Source organism: Protopterus annectens, chromosome 9.part0 (genome assembly GCF_019279795.1).
Source record: "Protopterus annectens isolate FY-2018-M chromosome 9.part0, PAN1.0, whole genome shotgun sequence".
NCBI classification, from domain to species: Eukaryota; Metazoa; Chordata; order Ceratodontiformes; family Protopteridae; genus Protopterus; species Protopterus annectens.
The window spans coordinates 53,783,343-53,800,800 of record NC_056743.1 but is presented as its reverse complement, the minus strand read 5'-3'; the positions used below and the strand labels follow the sequence as shown (position 1 = coordinate 53,800,800).

Sequence of the window (17,458 nt, the reverse complement as noted above, 5' to 3'; positions counted from 1 at the left end):
TCAGATGCTTAAGATGGTGGAAGATCTTATTTCCCTTATCAGGGGCAGTCAGGCCTCTTCTTCTAAAAGAAAAAAAGACTTCCATCTCAGGAATTATTGACAGAACAGGATTCTGAGGAATCAGATTATTCAGACTTGGAAGCGGATCAGCAACCTCTTACTGCTTATGAGAATTCAGATGCAGAGGAATCCATCCCTTCTGCCTCCCCACCAGAAAATTTTTCCTTTGGAGAAACCCTCCATACCCGCAGGGAGCATTTCCAATGGGAATCTCAGGACTTCCCTCAAAAAGTCTAAGAGAATTTCTAGACCTTCCTCAGGACAGACCTCTTGCCATCCCCCCTGTTTTAGATATGGTGGATGATGTTTTCCTTGAATCCAGTTTAGCCCCAGATGCCCCTCCTCCTGATCCCAGTAAGCCTGACAAGTATTACAGGGTACCAGACACCCACAAATTCCTGTCCAGAAATCCTGCTGCAGACCTGGAGGTCATTACACAGGACCCCAAAGGAGCTAGGGCTAGTTCAGCAAAGAACCCTACTCCCTCTGACAAAGAGGCCAGAGCTCTGGACAGATGGGGAAAAAAGGTATATACCTCTGCAATCTTTGCCATCAGAGCTCTCAACTGTCAGTTCTATATGTTAAAATATCAACAGCACACTTTAGAACTATTAAAGCAAAAGATTTCTACTTTTCCTGACTGTGCCAATTCTAAGGAGCTAGCAGATTTATTGCACTCCTCTTGTCAAGTGACTAGGCATTCTTTACACTGCGGATATGATGCATTAGAAGCCTCTAGCAGGGCAGCAGGGTCTGGATCTGTCATCTGGAGACAAGGATGGTTGAAGGAACAACCTCTACCTGATCATGTCAAGTGAAAGTTAATTGATGCACCTTTGGACAAAGACCGCTTGTCTGGGGAAAAAGCAGAAGTGCTTAAGAAAATAGAAGCCAAAGCAAAATCTATGTAAACAGTAAAAGATTTCTTTCAAGTTCAACCACCTAGATTCAGCAGGAGCTTTCCCTCTAAGCACTGGTCCTTTCCTACCCCTAGCAGATAGGGGCAAGCTAAGCCATGCAGGGACAGGCCACCCAGATCCCTACAGCAGGGACAACAGAGAACCAAACAGTGAACCACATCCACCTCCAAGGCAGGGAGTTCTAAGCCATTCGTCTATGGCAAAAACTCTCAATGACTCCCTCCCCCCTTCTGCCCTCCCTACACCCAAAAGCTCAGAAGAAGGCTGTCCCTCTGCAAAGAAAATTGGCTGTCTGTAACCAAGGACCAATTGGTCTTAAAGATCATTTGTCAGGGATACAAATTCAATTTCTACAAACTCCCAGTCCCCAAAGGGTACCCAGACTTATCTCCAAATCAGTGGACAGAAGGATTAAAACAAGCCCAAACCCTCATATTCCAGGGGGCAGTAGAACCTGTTCGCACAGATCAAGCAAGCAAAGGCTTCTATTCCAGGCTCTTCCTTGTCCCCAGAAAGGAGGGCACTTGGCACCCCATCCTGGATCTATCCAAACTGAACACCTCCCTGGTGGTCCCCAAATTCAAAATGCTAACCTTGCAGCAGCTGCTGCATATGCTGACAAAAAATGCCTGGTTAGTGACCCTGGACCTAAAAGTTGCATACCTCCATATCCCCATAAGGGAGTCCTGCAGGAAATTCCTGCATTTCAGAGCAGTCTCACAGCACTTTCAATTCTCCACTCTTCCCTTTGGCTTAGCTACTGATTCCAGGATTTTTACCAAATGCCTAGCCCCGGCCATAGCATTCTGCAGACAGAAAAACATTCAGATTTATCCATATCTGGACGGCTGCCTCATACAAGCAGAGAGCAAAGAAAAGCTTCTGCAGGACTTACTTTTCGTAAAAACCCTTCTCACTTCCTTGGGATTCACCATCAATGAGAGGAAATCATAGCAGACTCTCTCCAGGAGTATCATCTTCCTGGGAGCTCTGATGGACACAGCATCCCAAATGGCCTTCCTAACCCCAGAGGAGAAGAAGAAATTCCTGTCTCTCTACTTTGCTCAGCTGGCATCCCAAAGTCAACTAACAGCAGAGAAGTTCTTGCAAGCCTTGGGATACATGGCTTCTTGCATCCTTTTGATTCCTCTGGCCAGACTGCACATGAGGAAACTTCAGTGGTACCTAAGGAACCTTTGGTGCCAGCATTGCCAGCCTCTGGGGACCTACCTCCCTCTGATCCCCTGTATAAGGGCAGAATTGCTCTGGTGGGCAGAAGCATGTGCCAAGAACCAGGGTCTCCCCTTCATCCACTGCCCAACAGGCCAGAGCCTCACCACCGACACTTCAGAAGTCACGTGGGGTGCTCACCTAGGGGGCAGGTGCACCCAGGGTCTTTGGGATGCCCAACACCTTCCCTTGCACATCAACCAGAAGGAAATGCTTGCAGTACAGAAGGCTCTGACATCCTTCCAGCCTCATCTCAGGACAGGGGTTCTCCTTGTCAAAACAGACAACAACACAGTAGTGTGGTACATCAACAAACAGGGAGGGACTCAATCTTACCTACTGCACAGGCTTGCCATGAACCTCTGGATGACGGCCTCATCCATGGAATTACACCTTATAGCCCAATACCTCCCAGGAATCAACAACACCCTGGCAGACCACTTAAGCATGGTGGACCCCCACGAATGTCAGCTCCATGGAAAAATTTTCCGCAGAGTCACTCAAGTGTGGGGAACTCCAGAGGTAGACCTATTTGCTTCTCACCTCAACCATCAGCTAAAGAAATTTTGCACCAGGGAATTTCACCACCTAGCATGGTAGGTGGATGCCTTAACTTTCTCTTGGAACTCCCTCTGTGTGTACGCCTTCCCCCCTCTTCCTCTTGCTCCCAAGGCACTCATCAAGATCAGGGAGGAGGGGTCCAAGGCCGTCCTCACTGCTCCAGATTGGCCCAGGCAACATTGGTACCCCCTGCTGCGCAGCCTCACATCTGATCTGCCGTGGCAGCTTCCACAGATCCCAAACCTCTTGACTCAAGCAAGGGGGGAAATGCTGTACCTAGACTTGCAGACTCTCAAGCTATCAGCATGGCTAATACTCCCAAAGTAAGGGAAGGGCCCCTGCTAAGCAAGCAGGTGCTGGACATTCTCACAGAGGCGAGAAGGCCAAGCACCAGAAGATCTTACACAGGAAAATGGAAAGAATTCTGCTCCTAGTGCCAGGCCAGAGGGGCCAGTTCATCCCTACCTGCTGTCCCTCTCATCCTGGAATATCTAGCAGAGTTACTGAATAGTGGTCTCTCGTTCTCTTCAGTTAAGATTCATGCTTCAGCCATTTCTGCTCAGTTTAACATGAACCAGCCTTTGTTCTCTCACCCTTTGATTGAGCAATTCCTAAGAGGGTCTTCTAACATTAGGCTTCACGGAAGGCCTCCCACACCAGCCTGGGACCTTAATTTTGTTCTGGAAAAGCTGGGCCTACCCCCCTTTGAACCTGCTGCCTCAGCAGAACTGAAATTCCTCTCTTGGAAGACTGCCTTTTTGCTGGCCATCACTTCAGCCAGAAGGGTTTCTGAACTGCAGGCACTGATGGCCATTGAGCCCTTCATCGTTTTCCATGCAGACAGGGTGTCCCTTAGGACTAACCCCCTCCTTTATGCCCATGTGATATCTAATGTGACTCTCAACCAGGCCATTCATCTGCCTACCTTCTTCCCCAACCCTCAAAACAAGGGGAAAAGAATTCTGCACTCCCTGGATGTGCACAGGCAGCTCAGATACTACCTGGACCATACTAAACCCTTCAGAAAAACAAACCAACTTTTTGTCAGTTTTGCTTTAGGGGCAGAGGGGAAGCCCATCTCCAAGCAGACTATCTCTAAATAGATAGCATACTGTATCCATTTCTGCTACAGTTTTCATGGGAAACCTTCCCCTAAGTCTGTTTGCATCCATTCCACTAGGGCAGCCTTCACTTTCACAGCATTCCTCAGAGAAGTCCCCACTAGGGACATTTTGGAAGCTGTCACATGAACCTCTGTCCATACATTTACTAAGCATTATCACCTTCCTCTTTTCTCCAAGGCTAGGGCCAGGGTTTGCATCTGTGGTACTGCAGGGCCTCCTTACCCCTGCTTAGGTCTCTTCACTTTCCTACCACCCCTCTCTTCAGCTTTGAGAATCTTCCCACAGGTGATGATTGCACAGCGAAACATGAAGCACATAGTACAGTTGTGTACACTTACCATAGTTCTGCTATCCTTGTCATTCGGGACAGGGTTAGCATTATTTATAGTCTCTCTTCCAATATATTTTGAATCACCCTGGGGAGCACGGACAGGAGAAGGATAGGGAAGGAAAAGCATGCAGGCACAAGCCTGTCCAGATCAGGAAGAATGCATCTACTAGCCAAGGCTTCTTGTGAGCTACTGTGAAACAAAATCACTTCATCTGCCTGTCGCTCAGAGAAGCAAACAGGTGTATACTTTGGCCACTCCAGTGTTCACCAAAAACAGAAAGAGCTTTGTATGGGGCATCCAGTCCGTGGGACTGTAGAAGTCCTGTTCAGCTGATGTGCAATGAGTTGTCCTCTGAGGTAACATAAGTAGCTGCCAGCAAGAGACTGAACATCAGCACCAGTTCCCAAGTCTACAATAATAGCCTACACAGTTGATGGGGGAGTCCTGCAGTTCCCCATATGTTGTTGTATCACATGTACATGACATTTCCTGTAATCAGTTTCAAGACGTCTGATCTTCAAACTTTATTAGACACCTGGATGGCATGCTAAACTGCATTTTTTTAAAATGTATGTGGAACTTGCTCTCCTCTTTCTTCCAGTTACCCTACATTCTCGTTCTCCTAGCACCTTCCTACTCATGTTTCAAGGTTTTGCTTCAAACCTCATGATTTAATTTGGCAGAGTGTCACCTCACAGACATACCTAGTGCTAAACAAACAAAACAAATGCATGTATGAAGGTGAACTAAAAAGAACTCAGAAGCCAAATAATGCCTTAAAAACTGCATGAAGTTCAATAGCTAAAGAAACAAAACTGCACAAAACTGCACAAAACTGCTTAATCTGTAAATAAATGTCCTCTTCTGTCTCATAAAGCCATATTTATTTATTTATATGGGACCTAGATTACACTATTTTGAAATCCAGTAGTAGATGCCAACTAACGCGAAAGTGCACTTCACTGAAAGTGCACTTTTGCGAACACCACTAGAATGAGTGGGCAATGTCCTCCACTGTGGTGCGGTAGTCACGAACCTTAGGGTTAGGGCTTGGTGTTAAGGATAGTGGATAGCCCTACTAGGTATCCACTATTCTTAACCCAAGCCATAACCCTAAGGTCCGTGAATACCGCACCACAGTGGAGGACATAGGTCTGTGACTACTGCACCATGGAGGACATACAATTTCCTCCACTGTGGTGCAGTATTCATGGACCTTCAGGTTAGGGCTTGGGTTAAGGACAGTGGATAGCCCTACTAGCTATCCACTATCCTTAACCCAAGCCCTAACCCTAAGGTCCGTAACCATTTGCTCAAGTGGTGTTTGCAAAAGTGCACTTTCGCGTTAGTGGGCATCTACTACTGGATTTCAAAATAGTGTAATTTTGATCTCCGGTAGTAGACCCATATATATATATATATATATATATATATATATATATATATATAAATATATACTGTATATATACTGTATATATATATATATATATATATATATATATATATATATATATATATATATATATATATAAATATATACTGTATATATACTGTATATATATATATATATAAATATATACTGTATATATACTGTATATATATATATATATATATATATATATATATATATATATATATATATATATATATATACACACACACACACACACACACACACACACACACACACACACACAACAAATGGACATGTTGCGGAGCCATATTCAGATATCATCCTCCCATTTTCTCTACTGGAGAAATGGGCATACAATGTAGATCAAATGTAGCAATGACCACCACTGGCCCTCATTCCTATTTTTCTAGAAAAAAACACTGAACATTTACAATCTCTTTACTCTTAGAAGAGAAAAAGCATTTTAGGATCATGATCTGGCCATCTCCCACTCCACCCCTCAGCACCACACAAGAAAAGAGAGTACTCAGAGATACGTTATGCCCTTATCTTCCTGAAACAACAGCCGATCAGCTAAACAGAACTCACAAGCTAAGCTACTTATGTGGCAGCAAACAGGATACATTGCCCCTACGTTTTACCCCCTTTACCCCTTCAAAAGTAACTGTGGGATGTACGTTAAATAAGTTAAACATGCTAATACCTTGCTGCATATAACTGGCATACCACATGGTGCCCATTCCTTCCCGAGTGACATCACAGAAGCTAAAACACGCAAATGTTATATAGTGTCAGACTGGAAAAATACACCTGAAGAAGTGAAGAAATATATGTGTGTTATCAAGTATTCGTGTGTCTGGAGATACTGAAAATATAACTCATAGTAGAAAAATTAAATTTTTGCAATTACTAGGAATTTTCTTACTACATGACAACTCACCAGAAAATTGAAAGTTTGGTATACAAATTTTTGATTTATTTCTCACTGCAAGTAAAACAAAAAGTTGAAGCCTGAAAGAGTGCCATGTATCATACTTATACATCTGCTGGCGAAGAAGTCTAGAAGTTAGTTATTATTTTTTTTGCCTTTCATGAAGATCAGAAATATAAAACAACATCCATTAGGGAGATGCTACGGTGGGACCATAAATATATTTAATTACTATTTAAGGGTGCAGGACACTAGAAAAAATATTAATGATTATGTTTTAAGCCAAATAATTCCACCAAAGACTGTATATGGAGAATTGTGGGATTCCTTAATAAGAAACAGAATATTTTGTGGTTTAAGAGATCAAACAAGGGTCAGGGTATTAAGGGAAAATGACCTTATCAAAAGTTGTAGATTTATGCAAAAAGTCAGCAGTTGTACTAGTGCCAAAGTCATTACACTGAAAATTATGCAGACATTGTATGTCATTGTATCAAGCCTGGCTAACTCTCTCCTAGATTGCGTGTAAAATCTATTAATCAGCTACTGTTTAATTTACCCCTGGCTTTCACCAGGGTTTGACTCTAACCTGTGGAACATATTTATTATTGTTTGCTTATGTACTCTTTGTCAAAATTATAATTGTAACATGTTTTTAATGTTTCTGTTTACCTTGAAGCTTTTCTCGCTTTTCACTGCTGAAAATGGACATGCATCCACAAAGGCGCCAGATACTGTTGAAGACTGAGGGGGGGGGTGGAGGGTGAGAGGGGCACTTAGTGATCTAAAAAGGGCAATTTCTTTATAACTATTTACTACCACAACATAGGTTCACTTGGAGGACTTTTTAAGCTTAGCCAATTCCCTTTTGCTGATTGGTCTTACCTATCCCATGGCTGATAATTGCATAATAGCCCTAGTGAGAATAACTGTGATCACTCCATCGATAATTTGAGGTGACCCATATAAGGGATGCAGCATTTAGGAACTGCCTCTATCCATTAGTGGCATGAGGGGCAATCCTGGAGTACATTTTCTATTGCCCATCCTTAAATCCAGCTTGCATTTCTGGATTTTATTTTTTTACATTTTATAGCACAATGCACAAACACTAACAGATATGTGCCAAACAAAGCAATACTGTCTCACAATGAAAATAGACTTGGCATTAAAACTTCTCTGCCCTTGAAACTCACATTCATTGAAACAGCATTAAAACCCACACAACATCCAAAGAAAATGCATCTAGCCAGTGATGGATAAAGATTACCTTTGGGCTGTTTTCAAATCAGAGGCCCCTTGCACACAAAACAAGAAACATACATGCGTTCTTTGATACACCTTCCTGACTTTATTAAATTATATTCCTTGTATAATACAGCACACTTGTTAGACTTAAGTTAGAGCGCATTTTAAATTTATTGTTTGAGCATTTTTCCAGTAGGCAGTGAAGCAAAATGCATGCACCAATAATGACAAAATTGCCCTATTCAGAACACTTCCATGATAACAGTCTACTTCTAAACACTATATATATATATATATATATATATATATATATATATATATATATATATATATATATATATATATAAATACAAATACAGAATCACAGTCGTGTAATCCATAGGCATGTTGCACAGCGTCTTGCGCTTATTTTCAGTTGGGGGGGCAAAAGGTCAAATACCAGGGACACATTTTAAACATTGCTTGTATAATTTTGGAAAGTTGCTTGCGTAAAATGTTGTGTTACAACTGTACATTTCACTGCCAAGTCTTGAACCCAGAACCCTGTGCACTACAGTTAGAGCAACATACTACTAAGCTAAATCAGCAGTTTCCTGAAAGACAGGAAGACAAACTTAAATGGCTATCATTTAGTGAATTCATTTCTAACTTATCACTATAGCTCTTAACCTCCTAGCACAAAAATACAGAACAAAGCCAATAATGGGGGAATACAGCCCCAAAATAGGGACACATTTAAAATACTGATCTGATAAACTTAGAAAATTGCTAGCATAAAAGGTTTTGTTTTACTACTCCTGAAAACCAGAGATTTAATGAGAAACAGAACAAAACAAAAATCTTCTTCTTTTTTAGTTTTTTCCCAGTTAGGGGTCACCACAGCGGATCACCTGTTCGCTCATGATTGGCAGTGGAGTTTTATGGTATCAAGTTGCCAGCCCGACGCCCAACCTTCCACAAAAGGCACACACACACACACACACACACACACACACACACACACACACACACACACACACACACACACACACTCACACCTAGGGCCAATTTAGAGTGTCCAATCCACCTACAGCATGTCTTTGGGATGTGGGAAGAAACCGGAGCACCCGGAGGAAACCCACGTGACCACAGGGAGGACATGCATACTCCGCACAGAAGGCACCCCAGCCAAGGATCGAACCGGAGAACCTCTTGCTGTGATGCGGCAATGCTAACCGCTGCATCAACAAAACAAAAATGTGAGGCATAAATTCACAAGTGATGGTGACTAGGGACTTTAGGCTCTTTTTACCTGCACTCAAGGTACATGGTTTGAGCCTGTGTACCTCTAGCTGCCAGATGTATCCTGTTAGGGGCATTTACACACACACACACACACACACGCGCACACACACACACACACACACACACACACACACACACACACACACACACACACACACACACACACACACACACACGTGCGCGCGCGCGTGCGCACACCTTCTCTCCCTAAATGCAAATGGCACTCTATACCTAGGCATAAACACCCCCTGTGCATATTAAACAACAATAACACTTAATGGCTCTGAATCTGCAGTTGAAAGAAAATAAATCCTGCAGTCTGTAAAGAATACAGAAATCCACCTAAGTACATCCTGTATTGAAACAGGCGTGCGTTTGGGATTGAGACGTCGCAAGTGCTGATGCAATTGTGGACCCGGGAAGGTTGAGACGTCACAAGTGCTGCAAAAGTGTGTGGGGACACCCTTGCTCTAAGGTTCCGTCACCCATGTGCATCCAGTCAGACTATCCCGGTCAACAAATGTAAAATAAAATAAAATTATCACATTTACAGGTAGATTCAAGGGCCAGCTATGACATCATTATGGAAAGTTCATTCAAACAACCGTGCATGAGAAATTCCCTGTCGGAGTCCAACACCTCACTGCTGACTAATTCTAAGCATAAAATGAAATCACTTGATCAATGTAAGCTGTGTTGTGTGTATAAAATAACAAAGAAAATAAGTTATTTCAAGTTGTGTCAAATCGTCAGTCTAAAATGTTAAGATGATGCATGTGTATGTGTATGGGTATGAGTCAAGGAATCCATGGTGTGCAGGTATAGGAAAAGTTCACTCTTGGGTGCAGTCTTACACAATGATCTGTATCACTGCAGAGTGAGTGGTTCACATGGTCACAGCAGCAATGAATCTTACATTCATACACTTCAGACGATAAAGTCACAGGAACAGAATGCAGCGATGCAGGATCAGAAAGCACAGTCAGAAATGTATCAGTAGACTTCAGAAATATGCATTGCTCACTTACATACTTTTGCAAATTTATCAGAATTTCTACATCATGCAGAAAATTAAATTAACTGCTCTAGTCAATGAAGAATATGCTACTGTCAGAATGGCTAAGTGACACGAAAACGTTCCACTTCTAATTCAAATTCACTACACCTATTTGTCAAAGTTCATAAATCACAGGGACTGGGGACTAATTTTCAAACCAAGTAGAGTGATTGTGCCAAACCAGCTCCATGATCACATTAGGTAGAATATATAAAACACACTTGGGAATTACATTTAAAGAAAGGGCATGTGACAGTGTCATTTGGCTAGAAAAGGCCAAAGATTCAGTAAAGGTAAAAACTATTGAATCTGCAACATGTACTACAAATATAATTCCATAAAGACTATGTGAAGTAAACTTGCTTGTGATTTATTTCATTTTAAGGAGAGTCAGCATCTCACATGTTGACCAATCTAAGTACCCTGATGTCATCAAGTTACAATATGCTTCTTCACCAACTGAACACTGGTGAAGTAATTTTTCCTTAAAATATTACTTCTAATATACTTACTACAGATAGCATTGGACAGTTAAGTCAAAAAATTACAGCTTCCATATAACACACAGTGTTTTGACACACTACAACCTTACCAAGATGCCTTTAATCATATGTTCAGGTGTTGAGGGAGTTATTCAGAGAAGAACATGTGCCTCTCATGTAGTTTGTGTGTTAAACATGTGCCTCTCATGTAGTTTGTATGTTAAGTATGTGCCTCTCATGTAGATTGTATGTTACTGATGAGAAGTTTATAGATTTGCATTTGAGGAACTTAAGCAGCTGACTGGCCATGGCAGTTATTGGTAGCCACTTTGCTTTTCACAGTGAGCAGCAATACATGGTCTCCTGGGTCTATGAAGGATATGAATCACGTATGTTGTTTATTGTGACTTGGAGGTTGAGCACCATTTGCTCAGCACCAGGGTGTGTCTCCAATATCCCAAATTTCCTCCAACTTTCTTCCCCATCTTAACTTACTCCCTTTCCAATCATGTACACCTCCTTCTCTCTCCCTTTCTCACGTCACCTAAATCTTTTCTAACTTCTTATCTCATCTACTATACTCTAAACTCTGGCTATACTCTCAAAATATCTGTACCCCCCGGCAATGTTTACCCAGGTACACCCTATACTACAACAGCGTTTTCCCTTCTAAGGGAATCAGTTTAGTTCCTGCAAGAATTTAGAGCTATCAGAACTGTATATACATATTGTGATGTAAATACTCTCAAAATGTCTGTACCCCCCTGGCAATGTTTCCCAGTATTTTCACACTGAGCTAATCGAAGGAAGGACACTGAGGAAACTCGGAGCTATAATATATAACATTCAGTATCCTGTTTTTTGTTTATTTTGTTCTTTATTTCTTTGTTATTTATAGCACTTTGTGTACTGTGTATTTTTCTAGCTAGTTTCACTGTGTGTGAGGTATTAACTGGAAATTGTCCACTTTTATTAAGCATCTGTTGGGTTGTTTGTTTCTGATAACTTGTTGCAGTTAAACTTTTTTCTAGAGGCTCCTTTAGCTGTTTAAAACTTTCATTTAAAGGCTCACTGCTGCTTTTCAGCTGTGAGAAACATTTCTGCAGTTTGTTCTAAGTAGTGGGGATATTTGTAGCATTTCCATATTCAGGTTTGTATTTGGGCCTAGTGTTTGTGGAGGCTGTGTGTCTGAGCACATATTCAGGGGCATCTTGGTTTAGCCAAAGCCATCAGGCATTTCAGTGAGAGAGAATTGTTTGAGGTCATTGGCTGACTGAGGTCACCTGGACTACAGCTTAGACTAAGCACCTCAATGGTTCTTTTCAGATTTCTTTCTTAAAAGCTATCTCGGGTTTCAACCTTCTGTTACCTAAGAAGTTCAGTCGTGAAAAAAAAATGTATCTGCTTTTACTGTGTTTGTGTTTCTTCCTACTTTATTTTGCCTTTGCGTCATCTTAAAAGTACTCAGTTGTATTTATTACTGCTTGGTGCAACTCATTCTAAGCCTTTTAGTTTAAGCACTTGGGATTCAGATCAGTTGTTTTACATTAAGAAGGTTTGTGGTCTGCACTGTAGTGGCAGAGCAGGTAGCTTACATCCTTCTAAGTTGGGAACTGCTGATTGAGGGCTCAGTGTCTGTTATTCTAAAAGTGTATTAATTCTGGTTTAAACACTTGGGCTTCAGGCCAGTTATTTTACATTAAGAGGGTTCATGGTCTGCACTCTTGTGGGAGGAGAGGCTGGACTCTGCCCTTCTGAGCTGGGAATTTCTGGTTAAAGGCTTATAGTGCCTGCATATTTGAACTGCTTCTTACTGAAATTGGTACACCTTGTTTGCTGTAGCATAGACTAGATCCAGGCCTGCTGAATCTAGCTTTGTTTGTATAACTTGAGCACTAATCCAGGCATTCTATAAAGTATTCAATTGTATTTATTACTGCTTGGTAGTAACTTGATTAAAGTGTAGCTATCATTCTAAGTCATTTGGATTAAGCACTTGGGCAGCACTTGGGCTTCAGAGCAGTTGTTTTACATTAGAAAGGTTTGTGGCCTGCACTGTGGTAGCAGGACAGGTAGCTTACATCCTTCTAAGTTGGGAACTGCTGATTGAGGGCTCAGTGTCTGTTATTCTAAAAGTGTATTAGTTCTGGTTTAAGCACCTGGGCTTCAGGCCAGTTATTTTACATTAAGAAGGTTCGTGGTCTGCACTCTTGTGGGAGGAGAGGCTGGACTCTGCCTTTCTGAGCTGGGAATTTCTGGTTAAAGGCCTATAGTGCCTGCATATTTGAACTGTTTCTTACTGAAATTGGTACACCTTGTTTGCTGTAGCATAGACTAGATCCAGGCCTGCTGAATCTAGCTTTGTTTGTATGCTTGTTGTTTGTTTGCTTGTTATTTCCCTGAAACGCTAATTCCACCTAAAACGCAGCTTTTCAGTGCTTCTGTGGATCCTTAGTGATATCTGCATTGCTTACTGTACTTATTTCCTTGTTTCACTTGAAAGAAAGTTACTGTTTGTCATTTTTGCATTTAAGTTACCTGTAACACATTGCATTTAAGTTACCTGGCACTTGCTCACTAAAGCAATTATATAAGTCAGCACTAAAAAATTAAAAGCACTACACCCTCACAAACTCCCCTTGAGTACCTTGTTCCCCATTGGCCCTTTTTTTCAATTATAAAGGAATTCCCAATACTATTCTAGCATGTCCAAAGGTCAGTTGTCAATCTCCTCTCTGGTCCAGCTGGTGAATCTGGGAATCTTGAGGTAATGTTACAACTGCCTCATGTACACAGACAACCCTCTCCTCCTCCCAACAAATTCCAACACATGTGAGAGATGCAACCATATAGCCAAACTGGAGGCTAAGCTCTCTCAACTCAGTACTGGCGTAACCAGTCAGCAGGAGAAGGAAACCACACTCACTACAATTCCAGTTTCACATAGACCTACCACGACAGCAAACCAAACACATAAACACACAAAAACATACTCGGAGGCTCTAAATAAAAATCTGCCTAAGCAGCAGAGACCTCCAAAGCAGACACTCAAGCAACCGCTTCCCCAAAACAAAACACGTGCAACACATATCTCACAAAGCCAGTGTGCCGAACAGTCACAGCCCTTAAGGCTAAACAACACACCAGATGCACTTGTAATAGGTGACTCTATTGTCAGGCACACTGACGTCCCGCTCACCAGGCTGAACAAGGAGAAGGTCACGGTGAGCTGCCTGTCGGGTGCTAGGATTCGCCACATAACACAAGCACTCAGGTCACTCCAAGGCAAGTACAAATATGACTCAGTCATTGTCCACGCTGGTGTGAATGACCTGAGATGTACCTCCCTGGACTACATGAAAAGAGACATAGAGGAACTCTCTGAGCATGTAGCCCAGGCCGGTATGATCCTGACCTTGAGTAGCATCTTACCCTCACTAAGAATGATGCCACAATATGAAGACAAGATGATCAATTTCAACAATTGGCTTAAGTGTTGGTGTCATTCAAAGGGGATCCAATGCCTGTCAGCCTGGGATGACATGCTCGACAAGCCACGATGCTTCGCTAGGGATGGCTTGCACCTGTCACCCCTGGGCTTTTGGATATTGGCAAAGGCTCTTGCTACCCCCATAGTGCCTTTTTTAGGCAAGGCTCAAAAGACAAACCCACCTCCATAGGTATCACAAGGGATAAGAAACTAAGAGTAATGCTACTCAATGCCAGAAGTCTAAACCTCAAGATGCACGCACTCAAAACTCTCCTTAGCATGGAGAACATCGATATCTGTGCAGTAACAGAAACCTGGTTCAAGGCTCCCGAGAGCACCCCAGCACTACCAGGTTATACCTCATACCATGCTTTTCGTCCCCCAAACTTGGACTGAACCACAAAAGGAGGGGGAGTATCAATATTCATCAAAGATACCCACACCTCCAGGTTGGTGGCACAGCACGAAGCATCAGAGACTATCCATGTGCAACTAACAGTGGGTAAAACTGCCTTCCAGTTTATAGCCTGCTACAGACCACCCTCGCAAACCCAGGAACCCCACTCGGCCTTCCTGAGAACACTGGAAAATATGAAGGTCTCTCCAAACACCATTATATTGGGCGACTTCAATTACCCAAACATAGACTGGGAGCATTACTCTAGCTCCAACACCCTAGCCCAAAGGTTCCTAGAATTTATAAACTCAAATGCTATGGAACACTTTGTTACCACTCCCACAAGAGGGGAAAACATACTGGACCTGATCATCACCAACATGGGGACTCTATGCTCCAGACCAGAAGTGTATCCCTCACTGGTAAGATCAGACCATAAACTAATCTCACTGGATATTCACATCCCGACCCCACCCCCTGCCCAGAAAACCACAGTGAAAAACTTCTCTAAAGCAAATTTCACACTCCTCAAAACTGAGGTGGAATCCTTCAAAGCCCCCCGGCCTATGGAAAATACGGCCCAGACTGCAGAATCCTTTATAAACGCATTCTATGAACACCTTCAGGAATGCATGGATCATGCAATCCCAAATAAAACCAAGACCCAATCCTCCAAAGGCAGACGTCCTGTCTGGTGGACCCCAGCCATAAACAAACTATACAATAGAAGGAGGAAGCTACTACATGATAGAGCAAAATCCCAAAAAGGGAAGGCATCTCTGATCAGTATTAGCAAAACATTACAGGCACTCATAAAATTGTCTAAGGCCAGCTTCGAGAGAAAAATTGCACAGGACACTAAGGATAATCACAAGGCTTTCTTTAGTTATGTTAGAAACCTGGGTGGGAATTCCCAGATATGCTCAGAATTAGTCCAAAATGACAAAAAATACACCGGACCCACAGACATTGGAAACATCCTAGCTGACAGGTTCAGTGCAAACTCCCCCCCCTCCCCACCAAAAGGGCAAATATCTATCCCAGCAGAGTGCTGCCCCCCTGACATCTCAGATGCTCAGGTAAGAGCCGCCCTCTCCAAAACAAAAACACAGCATCAATGGGACCAGACGGTGTCCCGGGCTGCGTCCTACATGAACTCCAAGAAGAGCTAAACCCAAACATAAGACTACTGTTCAATCTCATCCTTACTACAGGATATGTACCCAAAAAGTGGCGTACAGCAACAGTAGTCCCTTTCCACAATGGTGGTGCCTCAAAGGATCCTGGAAACTATTGCCCCATAAGCCTGACTAGCTTGGTCTGCAAAGCTATGGAAAGGATCATCATGGACCTCATAAATAAAGATATTGGGGACCTACAGACACTGGATCCTACCCAGTTTGGCTTTGTTAAGGGCAGATCCTGCCTCTTAAACCTGGTTGATTTCTTTGAAACAGTCACCAAGGCCATTGACGAGGGGAAGGTGGTCCACACAGCCTACCTGGACCTCGCAAAAGCCTTCGATACAATACCCCACTCGGGCATTATAGATAAGCTCACCAGCTTAAATATAAACCCCTATGTCACTAGATGAGTTGCAAACTGGCTCAAGGACAGAACCCACATGGTTAGAATTGCTGGAGCCATGTCAGACTCCAAATCAGTTATAAGTGGCGTCCCACAAGGCTCAGTCCTGGGACCTCTCTTGTTCGGTATATATTTCTCGGCGGTATAGGCCAACACGGAAGGACTGTGGCTGACCAAGTTCGCAGATGACTGCAAACTGGGCACCAACCTTCACTCTGGAATAAAATCCCAGTCCAGGTTAGGCAGAGTCCCTCATTGACTCTCTTCAAGAGGAATCTTGATGAGTGGATGGGAGATCGTAGGTTTACCCCGGGTATCACTTCTGTGTCACTGTTAGACAGAGGCACAGTATACTAACCTCGAAAAAGGGCATAGCAAAATTAATTTAAAATGGGTGGCGAAAGCCAAACACACTCTGGCTAGGCTTATAAATGCCCTAGGGCAGATAGCCTAGTATGAACCTATAATCGACTCTCCAGCCGACACAAGCTTCCTCCAAAAGAGCCTCATAGAAACAGACAACTGGTGCCAGAGCCATGGCCTCAAGCTAAATGCCAAAAAGTGTATAGTCATCCCCTTTGGCAAAAACAAAGTGCCCACAAATTACCACATAGGTGGTAATCCATTAAGTACAGAAGAAGTAATTAAGGACCTGGGGACCCAAGTTGATAGCAATCTCTCATTTGACAACCACGTGGCCAAAGTGGTTAGAAAAACATTTTATATAGCCCACCTAATCATGAAGGGATTCACATCTAGATCAGGGGAGGTCATCGTGCCTCTTTACTCATCCCTCATCAGGCCCATAATTGAGTACAATGCTCCTTTTGGGATGTACCTTACCAGACACCTGCAGCAACTGGAAAGACCCCAAAAGTACCTCACCAAGAGGATCAAAGGGCTCAAACAGATGTCATATGCTGCCCGGTTAAAGAAACTCCAGCTCTACTCAGTGGCATACCGCCTGCTCAGAGATGATCTGTGCCTGACGTATAAAGCCATGTCCAACCCGGAATTAATGGACATGCTGCACCTCAGAAAATCCAAATCCCATCGAGCTATGCGCTCGAGACTTGAACCTCAGCACTGAAATAAATAGGACATGCTGGAGGGACAGATTCATAACCCAAGGGCTCCCTTCACTCTGGAATAAAATCCCAGTCCAGGTTAGGCAGAGTCCCTCACTGACTCTCTTCAAGAGGAATCTTGATGAGTGGATGGGAGATCGTAGGTTTACCCCGGGTATCACTTCTGTGTCACTGTTAGACAGAGGCACAGTATACTAACCTCGAAAAAGGGCATAGCAAAATTAATTTAAAATGGGTGGTGAAAGTCAAACAC

At 42.9% G+C, this 17,458-nt stretch overlaps 1 protein-coding gene across 1 annotated transcript in view; it reads right to left on the bottom strand.

Annotated features, from left to right (window-relative positions):
- The window catches only part of LOC122810494 (neuron navigator 2-like), a 2,968,645-nt gene that overhangs the window by 2,939,252 nt on the left and 11,935 nt on the right, over nt 1–17,458 (bottom strand). The window contains exon 2 of the mRNA XM_044082075.1: nt 9,959–10,158. Coding sequence (XP_043938010.1) covers nt 9,959–10,158 — 200 coding nt within the window. The remainder of the gene's footprint in view (nt 1–9,958; nt 10,159–17,458) is intronic.